This window comes from Arachis ipaensis, chromosome B9 (genome assembly GCF_059453495.1).
Source record: "Arachis ipaensis isolate K30076 ecotype BB chromosome B9, ASM5945349v1, whole genome shotgun sequence".
Taxonomy (NCBI): Eukaryota; Viridiplantae; Streptophyta; class Magnoliopsida; order Fabales; family Fabaceae; genus Arachis; species Arachis ipaensis.
In genome coordinates, this window is record NC_142444.1 from 155,109,786 (window position 1) to 155,125,487 (window position 15,702).

General features: G+C 34.0%; 3 protein-coding genes across 15 annotated transcripts; 1 reads left to right on the forward strand and 2 right to left on the reverse strand.

The window, feature by feature from the left end:
- Positions 1–1,730: 1,730 nt before the first annotated feature.
- Positions 1,731–7,407, forward strand: LOC107618562 (Pentatricopeptide repeat (PPR) superfamily protein). 13 transcript variants are annotated; one of them, XM_088499133.1, is made up of 6 exons: positions 1,845–2,185; positions 2,292–4,024; positions 4,352–5,322; positions 5,434–5,527; positions 5,735–5,877; positions 5,992–6,441. In XM_088499133.1, exons 1-2 carry the CDS (start codon positions 2,106–2,108, stop codon positions 3,934–3,936), a joined length of 1,725 nt encoding a protein of 574 aa, XP_088355259.1. In that variant the 5' UTR covers positions 1,845–2,105; the 3' UTR covers positions 3,937–4,024; positions 4,352–5,322; positions 5,434–5,527; positions 5,735–5,877; positions 5,992–6,441. The 13 variants fall into 13 exon arrangements, with proteins under 13 accessions (XP_088355266.1, XP_088355259.1, XP_088355260.1 ...); XM_088499134.1 differs by having other exon boundaries at positions 5,800–5,877; XM_021110950.2 differs by lacking the exon at positions 5,735–5,877 and having other exon boundaries at positions 4,352–4,643; positions 4,995–5,322.
- LOC107618563 (WAT1-related protein At3g30340-like) lies at positions 4,184–6,396 on the reverse strand. The gene is made up of 6 exons (XM_016320662.3): positions 6,100–6,396; positions 5,843–5,899; positions 5,423–5,539; positions 4,897–5,299; positions 4,636–4,787; positions 4,184–4,556 (listed from the first exon to the last, which is right to left on the reverse strand). Exons 1-6 carry the CDS (start codon positions 6,285–6,287, stop codon positions 4,436–4,438), a joined length of 1,038 nt encoding a protein of 345 aa, XP_016176148.1. The 5' UTR covers positions 6,288–6,396; the 3' UTR covers positions 4,184–4,435.
- A 765-nt stretch (positions 7,408–8,172) lies between the features above and the next one.
- Positions 8,173–15,012, reverse strand: LOC107617904 (lysine-specific demethylase JMJ26). Its single transcript, XM_016319782.3, has 13 exons — positions 13,973–15,012; positions 13,747–13,862; positions 13,416–13,512; positions 13,193–13,331; positions 12,872–12,935; positions 12,036–12,792; positions 11,031–11,360; positions 10,211–10,684; positions 9,793–9,865; positions 9,622–9,707; positions 9,093–9,212; positions 8,609–8,667; positions 8,173–8,436 (listed from the first exon to the last, which is right to left on the reverse strand). The coding sequence occupies exons 1-13, from the start codon at positions 14,750–14,752 to the stop codon at positions 8,361–8,363; spliced, it is 3,171 nt and encodes a 1,056-aa protein (XP_016175268.1). The 5' UTR covers positions 14,753–15,012; the 3' UTR covers positions 8,173–8,360.
- Between the last annotated feature and the right edge of the window lie 690 nt (positions 15,013–15,702).

Sequence of the window (15,702 nt, forward strand, 5' to 3'; positions counted from 1 at the left end):
TTAGTTTTTCTCTTTTCTAAAAACTGAATGATGGATAATTTTTAAAGGATATTTAGTTATACTATTCTCAATAATGTGAAAATTTTGTATATTTTATTAGTATGAATACCACAAATTTAAGGATCATATTTTTTGTTTTTATTTTTTATTTTTTTAAAAATAATATTAATTTTTTTTTAAACATATAAATCAAACCCCCCAATTTATTTTACATAGAAAAAAAATTTATTTTCACCTATAAATATGAGACTCTGTTTTTTTCTTGATCACAAGTGAGACCCTAAATTTTTTATCCTAAACAAATTTGATCCTTGAATTTATAAATTTTAATTAAAAAAAAATTTCATCTCTATATCCATAAAAAATATACCATTTTTCTATAAATAGGTATAATATATCCTAGATCTCTATAACTACAAAAATTAGCCATACTTTGATAATAAAATTAGTGACTTAAGAATTTTTGACGAAAAAATGAAACTCTATCCAAGAGCGTTATTGAAATTTATTGTTAATTTAGGATGCATAACTAACAGTACCAGAAATGTAAAGAGAAAAGTGCAATTTAGTGGGAGTGCAGACGAAAGACATCTTAAAAATAATATGTTCACTCCACATATTTATAAGTACTTAAAGTGTAGTTATTAGGTGTTTAATTATGTGAGTTAGTATTATTTGTGGTAGGAATTGAAATTGGACTATAAAATTTAGTGTCATTGGAGTAAAAAAAATTGTCTTAAATTAAAAATCTATAAGGTTTAAATGAATCAGTGGTATTTAAAATGATTTAAATTGAATTTATTACAATAATTATTATTTTTTTAGGAAATCATATGACTAAATTAATTGAGATATTTTATTATAAAAAATTATCAACAAGGTCTAAATGAATTGCATAAAACAAAATTTGTATGTTCATAGTGAACATAAAAAATTATGTTTATACTTTATAATTACTTTTTTATTTTTTCTTTAATAGCAGAAGTGAAAATCTAATGCACTAAATAAAAAGTTATCCATGTTTTTTTAAAAGAATTATAATTAGCACAAATTCAGTATCTCATTTAAAGAGTTTTAAAAGAATCTTTAGTATCAGCTAATAATTACCGTTTTAAATCCTCTTTAGTTCCAATAATAACCTGTAATTTTATTGTGTACTAAGTTACTAAGTTGTTTATTAATTATTCTTATTTGATATTTAAAAATAAAAAAAATAAACTTTCTCATTTCTTTAGTTTTTTTATTATTTATAGAAAAATAAAGGTCTATTCAGATTCAAATTTTTATTTTGGCATACTACTTAAAAAAAATGAAGACAAATACGAAAATCTACGATATTTAAGTAAAATTATCTTTTATAAATAATTAACATGTATTTTGGTTTATAAATACTTTTTTTAAATTAGAATATTATTATTATTATTATTCTTTGAATTATGTTTTTTCTTACATTTTTATTATATGTTTTTATAATTTAATATTTTAAAAATTTTTTATAATAATTTTATGGTAAAAAAATATGATATAAATAACATCACGTCAATATTAAAATAATATAAAAAAATATTTATTTAATAATTTTAAAAAATAAATAATATATTAACAAAAAAGATAAATTAATTTTTTAAAAAAATAGAAAAGCGACTGATTGAGCCCGTTGAGCCGCTAGTTTCTTATAACATGAATTCATAATCTTATAGAATATCATATGTTAGACAATGCAATAATATGTCATTAAACTTGCAAAGTAAAGTTGAACATATATATATATCAATAAATTATAGTTTAAATGACATAATTTTTCCATATTTATTTAAAAAGTCGCTGATTTGACTCTCTCTGTATTCGAAAAAAAAAAAAGAACCCAACTTTCCAGAAACCCGCACCTGAACCCGACCCACCCATACTCTTCTGAACAGATCCTTCTCCTACCTTGCTGCTGCTGCTGCCGACTTCGACCTCTCCAGGGAGCTCTGCTGCGCTACACGTTCCTAACTAGGCTTTGGGCTGGGCAAGAGAAGCTCTTCCGCTGACCCTAAAAGAAAAAGCTCTTTCGCCACCATCAATGGAGGCGCCTCCCACACTGTCAGATCAAAGTCACATCGATGCGTAAACCAAAAAAAAAAAAAATCGCATCGATGCCATGTTTTTTAGGAAGAGTTTCAGCTACTGCATTTTCCTTCAGGTATGTTCAAATGGAATCTTCCATTTTCTGCTTATAAACCTTAAATTCTGCTGCTTAATCTGTGTTTTGTTGGTGTTGCCATGCATCTGAAGTGTTAAGCCTGCAGGAGATTTTACAATACATATACGCAAATGCTTGGAGTGTCACTGTCACCAAGTAAAATTGCAAATGTAAACCAAACCCTAATTAGCCTCCTTGATAAGTGTAAATCAGTGCTTGAACTGAAGCAACTTCATGCTATTGTGGTCTCTATGGGCTTATCTCAGGATGAATCATATGTATCCAAGATTATTTTCTTCTCTGCCCTATCAAATTCAGGGGACATTGGTTATTCCTACAGGGTTTTCTCCCAGTTATGCAGCCCATCAATTCTTTGCTGGAATACAATCATAAGGGGCTACTCAAATAGCAAAAACCCAAATGGTTCTTTTTCTGTATTTCTGAAGATGCTGAGACTAGGGTTTGCTCCAGATTACTTAACATACCCTTTTCTCATTAAGGCATCTGCACGCCTTTTAAACCTGGAAGCTGGAGTGTCAGTCCATTCTCACATTATAAAAACTGGGCATGAGTCTGATAGGTTTATCCAGAATTCTTTGATACATATGTATGGTTCTTGTGGTAATATTATGTGGGCTCATAAGGTATTTGATTGTATGGAAGGAAAAAATTTGGTTTCATGGAATTCCATGTTGGATGGCTATGCGAAGTGTGGAGAAATGAATCTAGCTCGCAAAGTTTTTGATTCCATGTCAGAGAAGGATGTTCGATCATGGAGCTCTCTGATTGATGGTTATGTTAAGGCTGGGGAATATAGGGAAGCATTGGCTGTCTTTGAAAAGATGCGGGCTGTTGGTCCCAAGGCCAATGAAGTAACTATGGTGAGTGTATTGTGTGCTTGTGCACACCTTGGTGCTCTTGAAAAAGGGAGAATAATGCACAATTATGTAGTTGACAATGGATTGCCAATGACGTTGGTCTTGCGGACTTCTCTAGTGGACATGTATGCCAAATGTGGGGCAATAGACGAGGCTTTTCTTGTATTCCACGGTGTCTCAAAGAATAAAACTGACGTATTGATTTGGAATGCAATGATTGGAGGTCTTGCCACACATGGGTTTGTCCAAGAATCTCTTAAACTGTTCAAGGATATGCAAGTAGTTGGTGTCCTTCCTGATGAGATCACATACCTGTGTTTGTTGGCTGCGTGTGCCCATGGTGGGTTAGTTAAAGAAGCATGGTACTTCTTCGAGAGTCTTAGCAAATGTGGCATGACACCTACAAGTGAGCACTGTGCTTGCATGGTGGATGTGCTGGCTCGTGCTGGTCAATTAGCCGCTGCATACCAATTTATCTGTCAAATGCCCATGCAGCCAACACCATCCGTGTTGGGTGCCCTTCTTAGTGGGTGCATAAACCATAGAGATTTTGATCTTGCAGAAACAGTTGGCAGGAAGCTTATTGAGCTGGAACCAAATCATGATGGAAGATACATTGGCTTATCCAATGCTTATGCAGTTGAAAAGCGCTGGGATGATGCAAGAAGCATGAGAGAAGCCATGGAGAGAAGAGGAGTAAAAAAGTCGCCTGGGTTTAGCTCTGTTGAAATATCAGGAGTCATTCATAGTTTCATTGCTCATGATAAAACACATCCTAATTCAGAGGAAACGTATTCTATGCTGAATTTTGTTGTATATCAAATGAAACTTGGCTGCTGCCAAGATCAAGAAATTGCGTTGAATGGTCCATGAACAAAAGATGAGTTCCTTTTCTCTTGACTGGATACTGGATGGTGTCAGGTTTGGGACAGTTCCTGGATATCCAAGTTGGCTGCAATAAGTAAGTTGTTGATACATTATTAATTAAGATAGTTAATAATTAATTTATAATTAACCATTTAGTAATCTAATTCTTTAACTTTAGCTAGAATTCAGTTTCATATTTTAACTTAGTTTAGAAATCCCCTTATACTTCGAATGCACAATCCAATTCTAAGTCTTTGAGAACAAAACATGCATTGGCTATAATATATTGAATTTGAACAATTGACGTATCATTTCTTGATCTGAAATTGTTTATCTTCTGCATTGCTTCCAACTCTTGAACTTATCAACTTTCAGTGCATGTAAAATGTTGTAACTAATTGCTTTTTATATATATATACAGAGAACTCATGACCCCCGAAGGTTAGATGCCACATCTAGTATCTGGAGTAGTTTCAGATTTATTGATGTTTCTATGATGCCAATGCTATTGCAATTCTACATCTTGTTGGCTTGCTTGTGCATCCTTGACACATGGTGCGTTCTCGTTACTTTTCCCCCACAGAAGAATATACAAGCCAGTAATAACCAAGGCCGATCCTGCAACACTGATTATAAGAGACAGGAATATGTTAGGGGATTGGAAAGTATAAGGATAAATCATAGAAGGGTCACAAAAGAATCAACCTTCCTAGGTAAATTTCTTCCTTTAATATAGAGAAATCAAGCACTGCCACAAATATTTGTACAAGGGGGGTAAATGCTGAAGTAAAAACTGGACCCCTTTGTTTGACACACCATGACATTGCCACATAGCACAAGCCTGATCCCACCAATCCCTACGTTCACATTTAAAAAAAAAAAATTAATGCAAAAGTTTGGGCATTTATTCAGGGATTTAGTGTTGATACATCACAGATGATGTATAGTTGTGAAGATTATACTTACAGCATATATAACACTCATTATTTCAAGCTTTCCTTTGAGAATCCAGGAGGCATTATTTCCCTTGATGATTAATGTTAATATTGCTGATTGAATGGCAGAAAAAAGGGACAAAATAGCTGTGCTAGAGTATTGACATGGATATCTTTTGCTAATCTTTGCTTGTATGATAAACCATGAAGACCAAAGAAGGCACCCTGTAATCAGAAATATTGAACCTATGATCCATTTTTCTAACTTTCTGGCTGGAGGACCACTTGATGCTTCGTTTGCTGTGTGTTGTGCTTGGGGGTTGATTAAGGGCATTCCTTTATAGAGGATCAGTACCAAAGTTCCACCAATGCACACAACAGTCCCTAAGATTTTGGCTTTCCCACTCTTGCTTGTGATGTTTACCTTCTCTATCCTAGAAAAATATTTTCGAAGATGGTTAGAATTATTTGAAATTCAAAGACTATCTAATTTAAATATTTCTTTTTTCCGTCATGAACTAACATATACTAAGTTGGTATCATTTTGTTTGACTTACCCAAATGGCAGTGCCACGATGAAGGTGAATACTGGCACAGCATTGAGGAATGCACATGAGAACGTTGCAGACGTATATTCAAGTCCAAGAAGAAATATGTATTGGGTGAGTGTTACTCTGGAAATCATTGGCAAAATTTTAAAATTATGTAAACTTATAGATGTAAAAAATTAAATCATAAACTTGAGTGGATATTTATATGTTAATGACAACTAGAAGCATGCATCTTTGGCTCTAAAATCACTTAGAGTTATGATATTTTTACTCACTTTGTTTTGTACATTAAGATAACACATGCTTCTCCATCATTAGATGGGGTGTCATATTGAATGGATTCCAAATATCATCTATTGATGGAGAGATATTTGTTAGTTCAGTATACGAGACAAAATGAATACACAACTTTTTTCGACTACATACCCGACAAGAGAGCTGAGGAAAAGGAGACATATTATGTGAGCCTCCAATTTGTGTTTCCTGTAAACAGCAGAAAAACTAAGTCTAATCTTAAATACAATTCTCTGTTGTAGAAATAAAGAAAAATGTTTACTAACTTTTATACATGCTAGGTTCAAAACCAGTGAGGGCAAGTATATTATTCATCAAAGACACATGGAGGCAGGGGATGAGAGTTAAGAATAAGCAGAAAGAAGTGAAAAGATGGAAGTGATTCTAACCTTTCATACAAGCAGGCAATAGGTGCCATGAAGATAAATGAAACTGCTTGTCTATATGTTACAATGGACATGTTGTCCATTCCTCCATTAAGAACCTTCTTCATAAGTAAATTTACAATAGCCATAGCTAAGTTAACAATAATCAAGATAATAACTGGCTTAAACAAACCCCTGCAATGCATCAACATATTAACAATATTTTTCTTTGCTTTTTACTTAGGACTTTATTGTTTGTTGAGCTTTGAAAGATGCTATGATTTTCTTCAATATATAGGCCATAGGGAGTTAATAACCTCCAAGAAGAGAGGAACAAACATAATATATATTCTTCATCACATCAAACACTCCATAGTCAAAATTTCAAACTCCACTATTTAGTTTGTTATTTCATTTTTCATGGTGGAAATTTACGTGTGATCTTGCTGGACCAACACCCAAAACCATGTGATATTCGTTAATCGTCATTGATTGATCTCAGCCTAACGAAATTTGGAACAAATCATACTTATCCCATCTAAAACTTTTTCAGTCCATTTGCCATATTTTAATCGTTTATTCTCTTCACTTTCCCTTGCCAGAATTGTATTTTCTTCAGGTGGAGTAAGTGCTAAATAACACGTTTGATTTATATGCATCATTCACATATTTGACAACAGAATTATCTTCTTTTCTATATAAATGCATTTATGCATAGCCCGAAAAAACCAGTACATATCTTAGAACCATTAACACCTTACCCTTTTTACAAGTGGCTCTTAAGTCTTAACTTGCTAGAGCATCAACAGAAAAGTAGCGACAGATTTGATATGGCATTGTCTCCATTTTCTTCATGGCTATTTGGGAATCTATTTTTTGTTTTTTTCTTTTGTATTTTTACATGTTTATTTATTATTATGGGTTTAATTTTGATGCACTGACAGTAAGAAACGTTTTACACAGTCGTTCAATTATATTAGTTTTTTCAAATGACTATTCACGCAGTTAATGTAAAAAGTGGTTATTTTTGTTGACATGACATTATGTGATTAGATGCACGTATAAAATTAATTTATCCTGACATAGCATCAAAATTGAATTTTTGTTATAGATTATATCTTTTGACATGCAAGAACAAGATGTCAAATCTTGGCAAAAGAAAGAAGCTAGGAGATTGTTGAATGATGCTCTGTAACTGGAACGCATTATGGCCAGTTTGTGAAGAAAAACTTGACGTGTAAAAATGGTTAATTGTGAAATGCATATAATATATAGTTTCATCACATTATAGCCTTCCTGCCTTACTATGAAGTAAAATCTCCTTGTGCATGATATTCTGGGAATACGATTTTGACACAGTTTTGAGCACTAATATTAGATATCTTAATTAATTCCCCATTTGGTAAGAGGAAAAGGAATACCATAGGAACAGAATGAGAATTGGAATAAGCAATAATTACAGGGAATGGTCATTTCATTATAGAAATTGAATACCCATTTCCTTTCAAGTAATTAATTTAATTTTACTGGAATCAAAATAGAAATTTTTTTTATTCCGTTTTCTGTAAAAATATATATAATAATGGATCCAACAAAGAAAGGTAAGGGATTATGCTACATTTTATTTTATTCTGTTGCACTCTTGTCCTCATTCTCATTCCATTCAAACTCATGATGTAATATATTAACTTTAACTGTTGTCAATAGTTCCTATGCCATTATTACTCCCTTTAGTAAAAAAGATGACAATGAGCTGAATCAATGATAAACTGTTAGGTTAATATATTGAATCAAAATCAAATTGCATTGAAAACCTAGAAGTACAAACTTACCCAATATAATTAATATTATTGGACTTTTCATTTTACAATTACATTAGATGAGATAAGAGTTTAGTCAGATTTAAAGGATATCAACTGTGGTACTCATGTAACATTTTTAGATTCAAAATCTTACATTGTAAAATCATTTTCAATATGAAGTTTAGAATAAAACTCTAGAAATATAAAAACATTTTTCTAACCACATGTCCCCCTAATTTTTGAGCTTGTGTCCACAGATTTTTCACTTGTTAGCTTTGCAGACGTTGGATGAGAATTTTCACAAAAGTAGTAACCATATAGTAATGGGGAGAGAAATATAATGCAGTAATCAAGTTTTAAAAGTACAGTGCTCATATTAGCATATGCCCCTAAACACTAAACACAGTCCAAACATTCATGAGCAGTGATACTATATACTAATTATGGAACACAAGATTCATCACAGCTAATAGGCCAATGACTCTACCAAATCATCTTTTTTGACTTCATTCTCTTGCAGTTGTTTTTACTTACATCCTGAACCTCTCTTTTCCCAGACCTGTATAAAAATCACCAATTTAGTAAATCAAATAATAAACTCAAATTCATAGTCATGATTCATGAACTTGGAAACAATAATCTAACAATGCCTTATCAAAGTGAACATTGTAATCAAATCATGCATGCATCACAATGCAAATCAGATAGGCCTAAGGATTGCAAACACTAACCGTGCTTCCTCCAAATTTTTAACCACATCTTTCATTGTGTGTACTGTAATTTTCTTCACCTGGTGTAAATAACACAGCAATTCAGAAAGTGTAAAGCATTTACATTATACACCAGCAAGAAACTATTAAGCTTGCAATATGAAGGACACGTAAAGTTCATGCTGGAACTATCAAATTTAAACAAATTGGTTAGTGACAATAAACTTCTGATATACAAAAACAAATTCTTCATAAGCAGAAACTACACATGCCAAGATTAGACATACAATGTGATACTCAGTAATGTTATCTGATAGCAAATATACTTCAAAATGGTCTTTAAAGACCCATTTTGAAGTCAAAGATGATATTCAAGGATCAATCAATTAGAACTGCTATATCATGTTATATTCAGTTCAAGAATCAACTTGAATAGACCTGCTACATTCAATAAAGAAACAAAGAAACAACTAGTAAAGTTAAACCAAAATATTGTTTGCTATACCTCCAACTTGTCCTCAGAAGACCTGTGATTTATTGGGAGTGTGCGGAATTCCTCTGTCAATCGGAAGCACTCACCAAGATTTTCAGGAGATACAAAATCAAGGGCAACCTTGATGCATGACTGCAAAAGGAAGGAATTCACTTGATTGTGTTTTGATTGAATAGATTTCAGGAACTACTTAAAATATAAAAATTAATCAAGTCAGAAAAAGTGGCTAGTTGCAAGGGTTGTTAGAAAAAGGAAATTTTTCTGTATATCAAAAGAGATTACAATGCCAAACAAATAGGCCTTTTGAGAAGCCGATATCTGGTTCTATTCCTAGATTTAAAGTTGTAATATTATCCTCCGGATTTGGTGTGATGGCTAGAATGGTTGTGGGATAACTATTTTGAATATGATTAGCAATTTCATCTGGCTCACTTCACAAAAGAAAATTCTTTACATTTTTATTGAATTATAATATTGCAGATATATAAAGAAACAACTCAGTACACTAAAGATGTGACTAATGCATCATGTATGTTCTTACCTTCAGATTTCTGACTTGGTGAGGACAACCTGCTGGAATGAAAACAGCTTCTCCTAACCTCTGAACGAAAGTCCAGGGCTCAATTCCTACAAGAAATAAAGAGCTGTTAACATGCCAGTACAATTTAATTATCAATCAAACAAAATAGGAAAGTTTATGGAAATAACTAACCATACTCCTCCTTAAGCTTCCTCTTATGATACTCAGTCAAATACATGGTCTGATCATGGATGGGATGAATGACCTATGTCAACAGAAATACGATTAAAACAAAAAACATATAAGCACAGGGACTGAGGGAAAATTTATTGTTATTCTCAATAAATTAACAAACTTTTTTCAGAATGTTTATGGCATGTCTCAGTATTGCATATCACATCAATCACCCATGTCCAGCATCCATTACGCATGAACATAATTCACCCATCCACAAATTTTAAAAGAAAGATATTATCAGATCAACGCTATCAGGGTCAACAGTCCATATATTACAAATGTAAAGGTAGCTATAAGAATATGTTCATGGCAAGATTAACTACAAGTAGAAAAGATAGTGTCAAATAATAGAGAATTATTTTTACTATTTTACCTGTGTCAAAGGACTGCAATACACATGTCTAAACTCTCTAAAATGATTTTTCAGATATTCCTGCAATTTAGGAATATCCTCTCTTCGAAAAATATCCCAGAGAGCACCATCAAAGGCACCTGACATACTTTTTTCTTGTTCTTCCGCTTTTTCAGCCTCTTTCAACTCTGACCCGCGACAAAGACCATCCATATTTACAGCTGCACTCTCATTACCAGAAGCTTGATGAAACTGTTCATCCACTTTCATGTCACATAGTCCACTTTCATTTTCCACAACTTTAGAGCCATTTTGCTTGTCAGAAGCATTTATGGCTGAACATGAATCATTATGCGTGTCATCAGTAGTTTCTCCCTCATGAACTCCATACAATTCCCTCTGGTCCTGCTTTAGGTGCTTTGCTTTGTATGTCTCAATCGCTTCACGTGTGTTAGAATCCAATTTCACTTCAGCAATGTGAGTTAGCACATTTACCTAAAGCATCCAGTTTAATGAAAAAAAAAAAAAGAAAAGAAAATATATATAATAATTCTTCATGAATAAGTAATTCAGTATGCACTCAATGAACCAAAAATAGCAACAAATCCTTGGTATGGAAATTTATTTGCAACATTATCAGAATATCATAGATAGATTCTTCTGGCAGATTATCAATCACTCATGAAACATAGGATCAAATGAGAGTTTATGGAGAGATGACATAGTGAGCCAAAAAATATATGACCTGGACTACAAAAACTATAACCAACGCATGTGAAACATCTGAGAAACGCAATCATAATGGAAAACATGCCTAATACAACAAGTGGAAAAAACATACTGCATCAGACATATCGCAGTGGAGCTTAGTCACAGAATCCCCACGCCCAAGCTCTTCCGGAAATCCATAAGCAATATATGTCTTTGGCCCCATGTCTGGCTTTATACTTTCCTTCGGCAACTTCACAGCAAGATTAAGAGCACCAATAAGAGGATCTGTATAATCCTTGTAGGGCAAGGATGATATAAACTCAGCACAGTGACGCGGTAAACGTTCCTCAAATAAATTAGAAGGTGGCCAATCTTTTAATTTCAGTATCTGAGGCCAGTTACACCAATCTTTACGTCCGCTTGAATACCCAGTAAAGAATTGATGGATATTAACATCTGCCTGCATTTAATCAACAACTCTAGTGAAACATGTATACATCACCAGCAAAAGAATAGAAATGTTAAGTAAAAGTAATAGAGTTTAAAGAATTGCTGAAACAATGAATAGAATGAGTACAAGTGGAAAACAATAATATATACAACCATAAATGATAAAATCACCTTAACGTGTGCTAGGAAGTCATGATCGTGTTTTGAAAAAGAAAAAGTAAAAAAAGGGGGCAAAAAATACAAGTCCAGAAGCATGAATTGCAGGTGCAAAGGTAACAAAAAATAGGAAAACAGACAGCAACAAACTTAGATAGCTTTCTGCAATGGTAAGATATGACATGACATGAAACCTTCAGAAAAGAGAAACTATGATAATAATAATAATTGTAGAACCATGAATTGACTGTTCACCCATATTTGTCGACAAGGTTGGAAGAAACAATATACAGCAAGCAAACATCTGCTGAAAGTTTATTTCCAAGACTAACACCGACTACAATAACAACAAAATACCCTTCCAACTTGCTACCACAATGCAACAATACAATTTTCTCTACATGCCTATTCAACAAAAACAATATAATAAACTAGCCTTCAAAGCAAATCAGAAATAAGCCTCATGAAAATCAAGATAAAGAAACAAAGGAAAAACCCTGCATGTTAAGGACTGAGAAATTGAACAAACCTCGCACCAATCCAAGCAATCAATTGCTTCGACCTCCAAATGTATACCATGCTTGGTGTTAGTTATCTGACGACATGCACGCCACATGACAAGTGGTTCCCAGCTCAAACCTGATGAACAATCGAGCACATTGCTGACAATCACAGGCTCCCCTTTGCTCCAGTGCCATTGAAAATGTTTTACATCATCATGCTGTTGTAGATCTAAAGCTGACGGGCAGTATAAAAAGTTGTCACTGGAATCTTCACGGGAAGCTGCCTTCCTTGTATTTTTATTTTTATCAACAGTGTTTCTCAACGTCGAACATGAGCACCAGCTATCAGGAATCTCAACTGAATTGTCAAGCTTATATGCTTCTGCTAGCTCATCTGCTTTGTGTACTAACTCAGAGATAAAATTTGGACCAAATACACTTCTCAGCTCCAGAGATCTGCCGCAGCACTCCTCAGTGACTTTTGGGCAGGGTATGCTGCCATCACTCTCTGCATGCCACCCATCCCTTGACCACCCACGTGGTACAGGAATAGCCTGTGATTCCTGAGTCTGAACCTGTGATCCATTGGATTTTCCCTTTACTTCTGGTTTTGGTTCACCATGCAGATATCCGATTCCCCGGTTGACAAACCCAAACCCAATTGGATCTGGACCACCTAAAAGCTGCCCATTACGAAATTCATGGCAACAGCTGAGACACAGGTCAAAAGAGCACGTTTCACAGCTTCTGTGGTAATCAAATATTGACGTTTTGCAGTTGTCACTACAAGAAAGTATTGAGTCAACAACTAAATGGAAAGAAGGGCAACTGAAAAACAAGAAGGAATCAGAGAAATACTAACCAGTAGACACGTTCGTTTGGTTGAAAATCTGCCTTTTCAATTTTTAGCTCCAAGGATGAAAGCCCTGTATTCCACATCCCAGTGTCCCACAACCAAATTAGACAATGAAACCGATATAGAACCGGTACTAAACTTTGGCTTAAGAATCAGATTATAACCCTAAACACTAGATATGCTGATTTGCTGCATGCAGGAAGAATAATTTAGTACAATTACCAAATCATGTTAGTACACAAAACTAAGATCCAAATTCATTAATTTTAGGGCACTGTCAACCTATACATCAATGACCTCAGTTAAGAATTATCAAACAAACGATACCTTGTCTTTTAGCTTCGAACTCTTTCTCAGCAATTTGTTCTTTATCCAACTGTTTTATATATGGAAGAACGCCTTTTAGCAAATACAAAGAGAAATCAACTTGTTTATGGTTGTTGGTATTTTTCCTCATCTTCATTTCCTACATAAAACGAAACGCCCACAGTTAAAAAGCAAAATACTGAAAATCAAAGGAAAATCAGTACACAATGGAAAAAGAACAAACCTTAATAAGATCAGTAGATCGCAAACATGCTTTGCAATTACAATTGCCTCGGCATACAGGACAGAGAGTAAATTCATCTGGCTTCATATTGGGATACCTTCACAAGACACCGAACAAAATAAATAAATAATTTTTAAAAAAAAATCAGCTATCATCAACAAATCAGTGAAGCTCTCCTTAGACACAGCACTTCAGTGTATTCCTGCTGTTGCTGTTGTTTCTATGGACTATAAATTACCTTTTTCCCTTAATAGGATAAAGTAATCAATTGTAACTCTAGCAAAAATAACCAACAAAACGGGAAATAAAAAACAAACAGAGAAAGCAATACCAATTTTCTATACAGGGCATGCAATATCTTTTCGTCTTGCATCTAGCGCACCTCACTACACCACCTTTATCATTCCTCTGACATTGATGGCACATTAAGCTCTCCTCTTCAACGAACTGTTGACTCACAATCATCAGAAACATACACCAAAATTTTAATCTAAACAAAACATTTATTTACACATACACACATAAGGAACAAATGAGTAAAGAGATGGTGTTTTTACTTTTTGGTCTCTCCTGACTTTTGGCTCCTCTTGTTGCATTTTGACCACACGATTCGTCCTTAAACCGTATCTACGCTGATTGTCACCTTTTTCCAAGGAATCTAAAGTCGTCTCAGCATCAATTTGAGCATTGGAATGAGACCCCAACTCCTCATTTTCCATCTTTTCATTTTCACACTTTAACTCACCATCCAAGTTCTTTCTTTTCCTTCCAGGAATCTTCTCCTGAACATTGCCATTTGCAGAATCACTGGGGTTCCGATCTTCTAACTTCCTTTTCCCAGATTTTGACTCATTTTCAGCATCTGGAACATCATTTTCATTACTAGGGCGTTCTTCCTTCTTCTGGTTCTTCGGTTTTCTGCCACGTCTCTTCTTCTCACCAAGACCCTCATCATCATCATATTCTTTGAGATTCTCAGCATAACTTGGAACGCTTGTTCTTTCACGCATTTTCACAGTCATAGCAGCGGAATCATCATCACCTTTCTTCTTCTTCTCGATCTCCAAGGCCTCCAGCATCTCCTTTTTAGATTTTCTTTTGCGCTTCTTTCCAACAACACTAACTTCTTGAACACAAGAGGAATCTTCAAGCCCATTATCACCACTGTTCAAAAGCTGCTCCTTTTCATCCATAGTCACACCTTCCACGCCTTCATCGACCTGGTCCTCAGTGACCGCGCTTGTCGGGTGGTGGTGAGCAGAGTCACCTTGTTTGTTGGCATCAAAGTTCGGAACTTTATCGGAAAGGGGCTTCTTCGGTAGGAGTGGAGGCTCCATGGAAGGTTCAAATGTGAAAGCTTGATTGTGTGGAAGAAAAACGGAACAAGAAATTGAACAAGAAGAGAAGAGAGTGAAGTGTGAATGAGAATGAATGAATGAAAGAGAGAGAGAGAGAAGAGAACAAGAAAGTACAAAAGAAACAGTACGATGAAACCGTGGGCGCGTGGGAGAGCCCTAGTTCGGAATCGCTCTCATCCCTGTGGGTTTGGTTTGGTTTTGTTAGGTTGTTTTTGCTGCTTTGATTAAATAGTAATTTCAATTTAATTCAGTAAATTTATCATTGGATTATTTAGATTGGATGGGCGTTTCTAATTCTTTCATCATTGAAAGAAGATAATTATTATAATAATAAATAAATAAATAAGATAATTCTGACTAGTCAAGTGAAATTGGGGGGAAACGGAGGTAGGGTTTTGAAATGTGGCGCCAACATCATTTTCACACCAATTGTGTGTCAAAACTAAATTAATTTTTGGAGTGATTCCTAAAACCGTGTTTAGTTACGATGATATACGTCTACTGCTTATTTGATTAGACACATGATGTTTATGAACACAATATCATACAAAATACATGTTTTTAAAATCTTTGCTTAAAATTAATACGCTAAGACATAATTCATAAGAACACACATTTTTATTTTTTTATATTTAAATATTTTTAAAAATCATCCATTTTAATCTCATTTAATTTTTTTTCTTTCTACTCTCTTACGCTCTGTTTGTTTAGATGGAAATTGGGGGAAATTGAACATGAACAGGCAAAAAAAAAAGAAGGAAATATGAAGTTTCATTTGTTTGGAAATGAAAGAAAATGTAAAGGAAAAAAATAGGGATAAGTACGATTTTGGTCCCTCACGTTGAGGGTCAGAATCGAACCCGTTCCCGATGTATATTTTGATTTAAAATCGTCCTTAACGTGTTTTTTTCGTATTAAAATCGTCCTTT

Excerpts from the sequence above, each read along its gene's own strand:
- LOC107618562 (XM_088499136.1), top strand. The coding sequence starts at position 2,106 with ATGCGTAAACCAAAAAAAAAAAAAATCGCATCGATGCCATGTTTTTTA. Across the intron at positions 2,186-2,291 it reads GCTACTGCATTTTCCTTCAG|GAGATTTTACAATACATATA; the intron begins GTATGTTCAAAT and ends TTAAGCCTGCAG.
- LOC107618563 (XM_016320662.3), bottom strand. The coding sequence starts at position 6,287 with ATGTTGATGCATTGCAGGGGTTTGTTTAAGCCAGTTATTATCTTGATT. Across the intron at positions 4,788-4,896 it reads TAATGAGTGTTATATATGCT|GGATTGGTGGGATCAGGCTT; the intron begins GTAAGTATAATC and ends ATGTGAACGTAG. Across the intron at positions 4,557-4,635 it reads GAAGAAATTTACCTAGGAAG|TGTTGCAGGATCGGCCTTGG; the intron begins GTTGATTCTTTT and ends TCTTATAATCAG.
- LOC107617904 (XM_016319782.3), bottom strand. The coding sequence starts at position 14,752 with ATGGAGCCTCCACTCCTACCGAAGAAGCCCCTTTCCGATAAAGTTCCG. Across the intron at positions 13,863-13,972 it reads AAGTCAGGAGAGACCAAAAA|TTCGTTGAAGAGGAGAGCTT; the intron begins GTAAAAACACCA and ends GTGAGTCAACAG. Across the intron at positions 13,332-13,415 it reads GATCTACTGATCTTATTAAG|GAAATGAAGATGAGGAAAAA; the intron begins GTTTGTTCTTTT and ends CGTTTTATGTAG.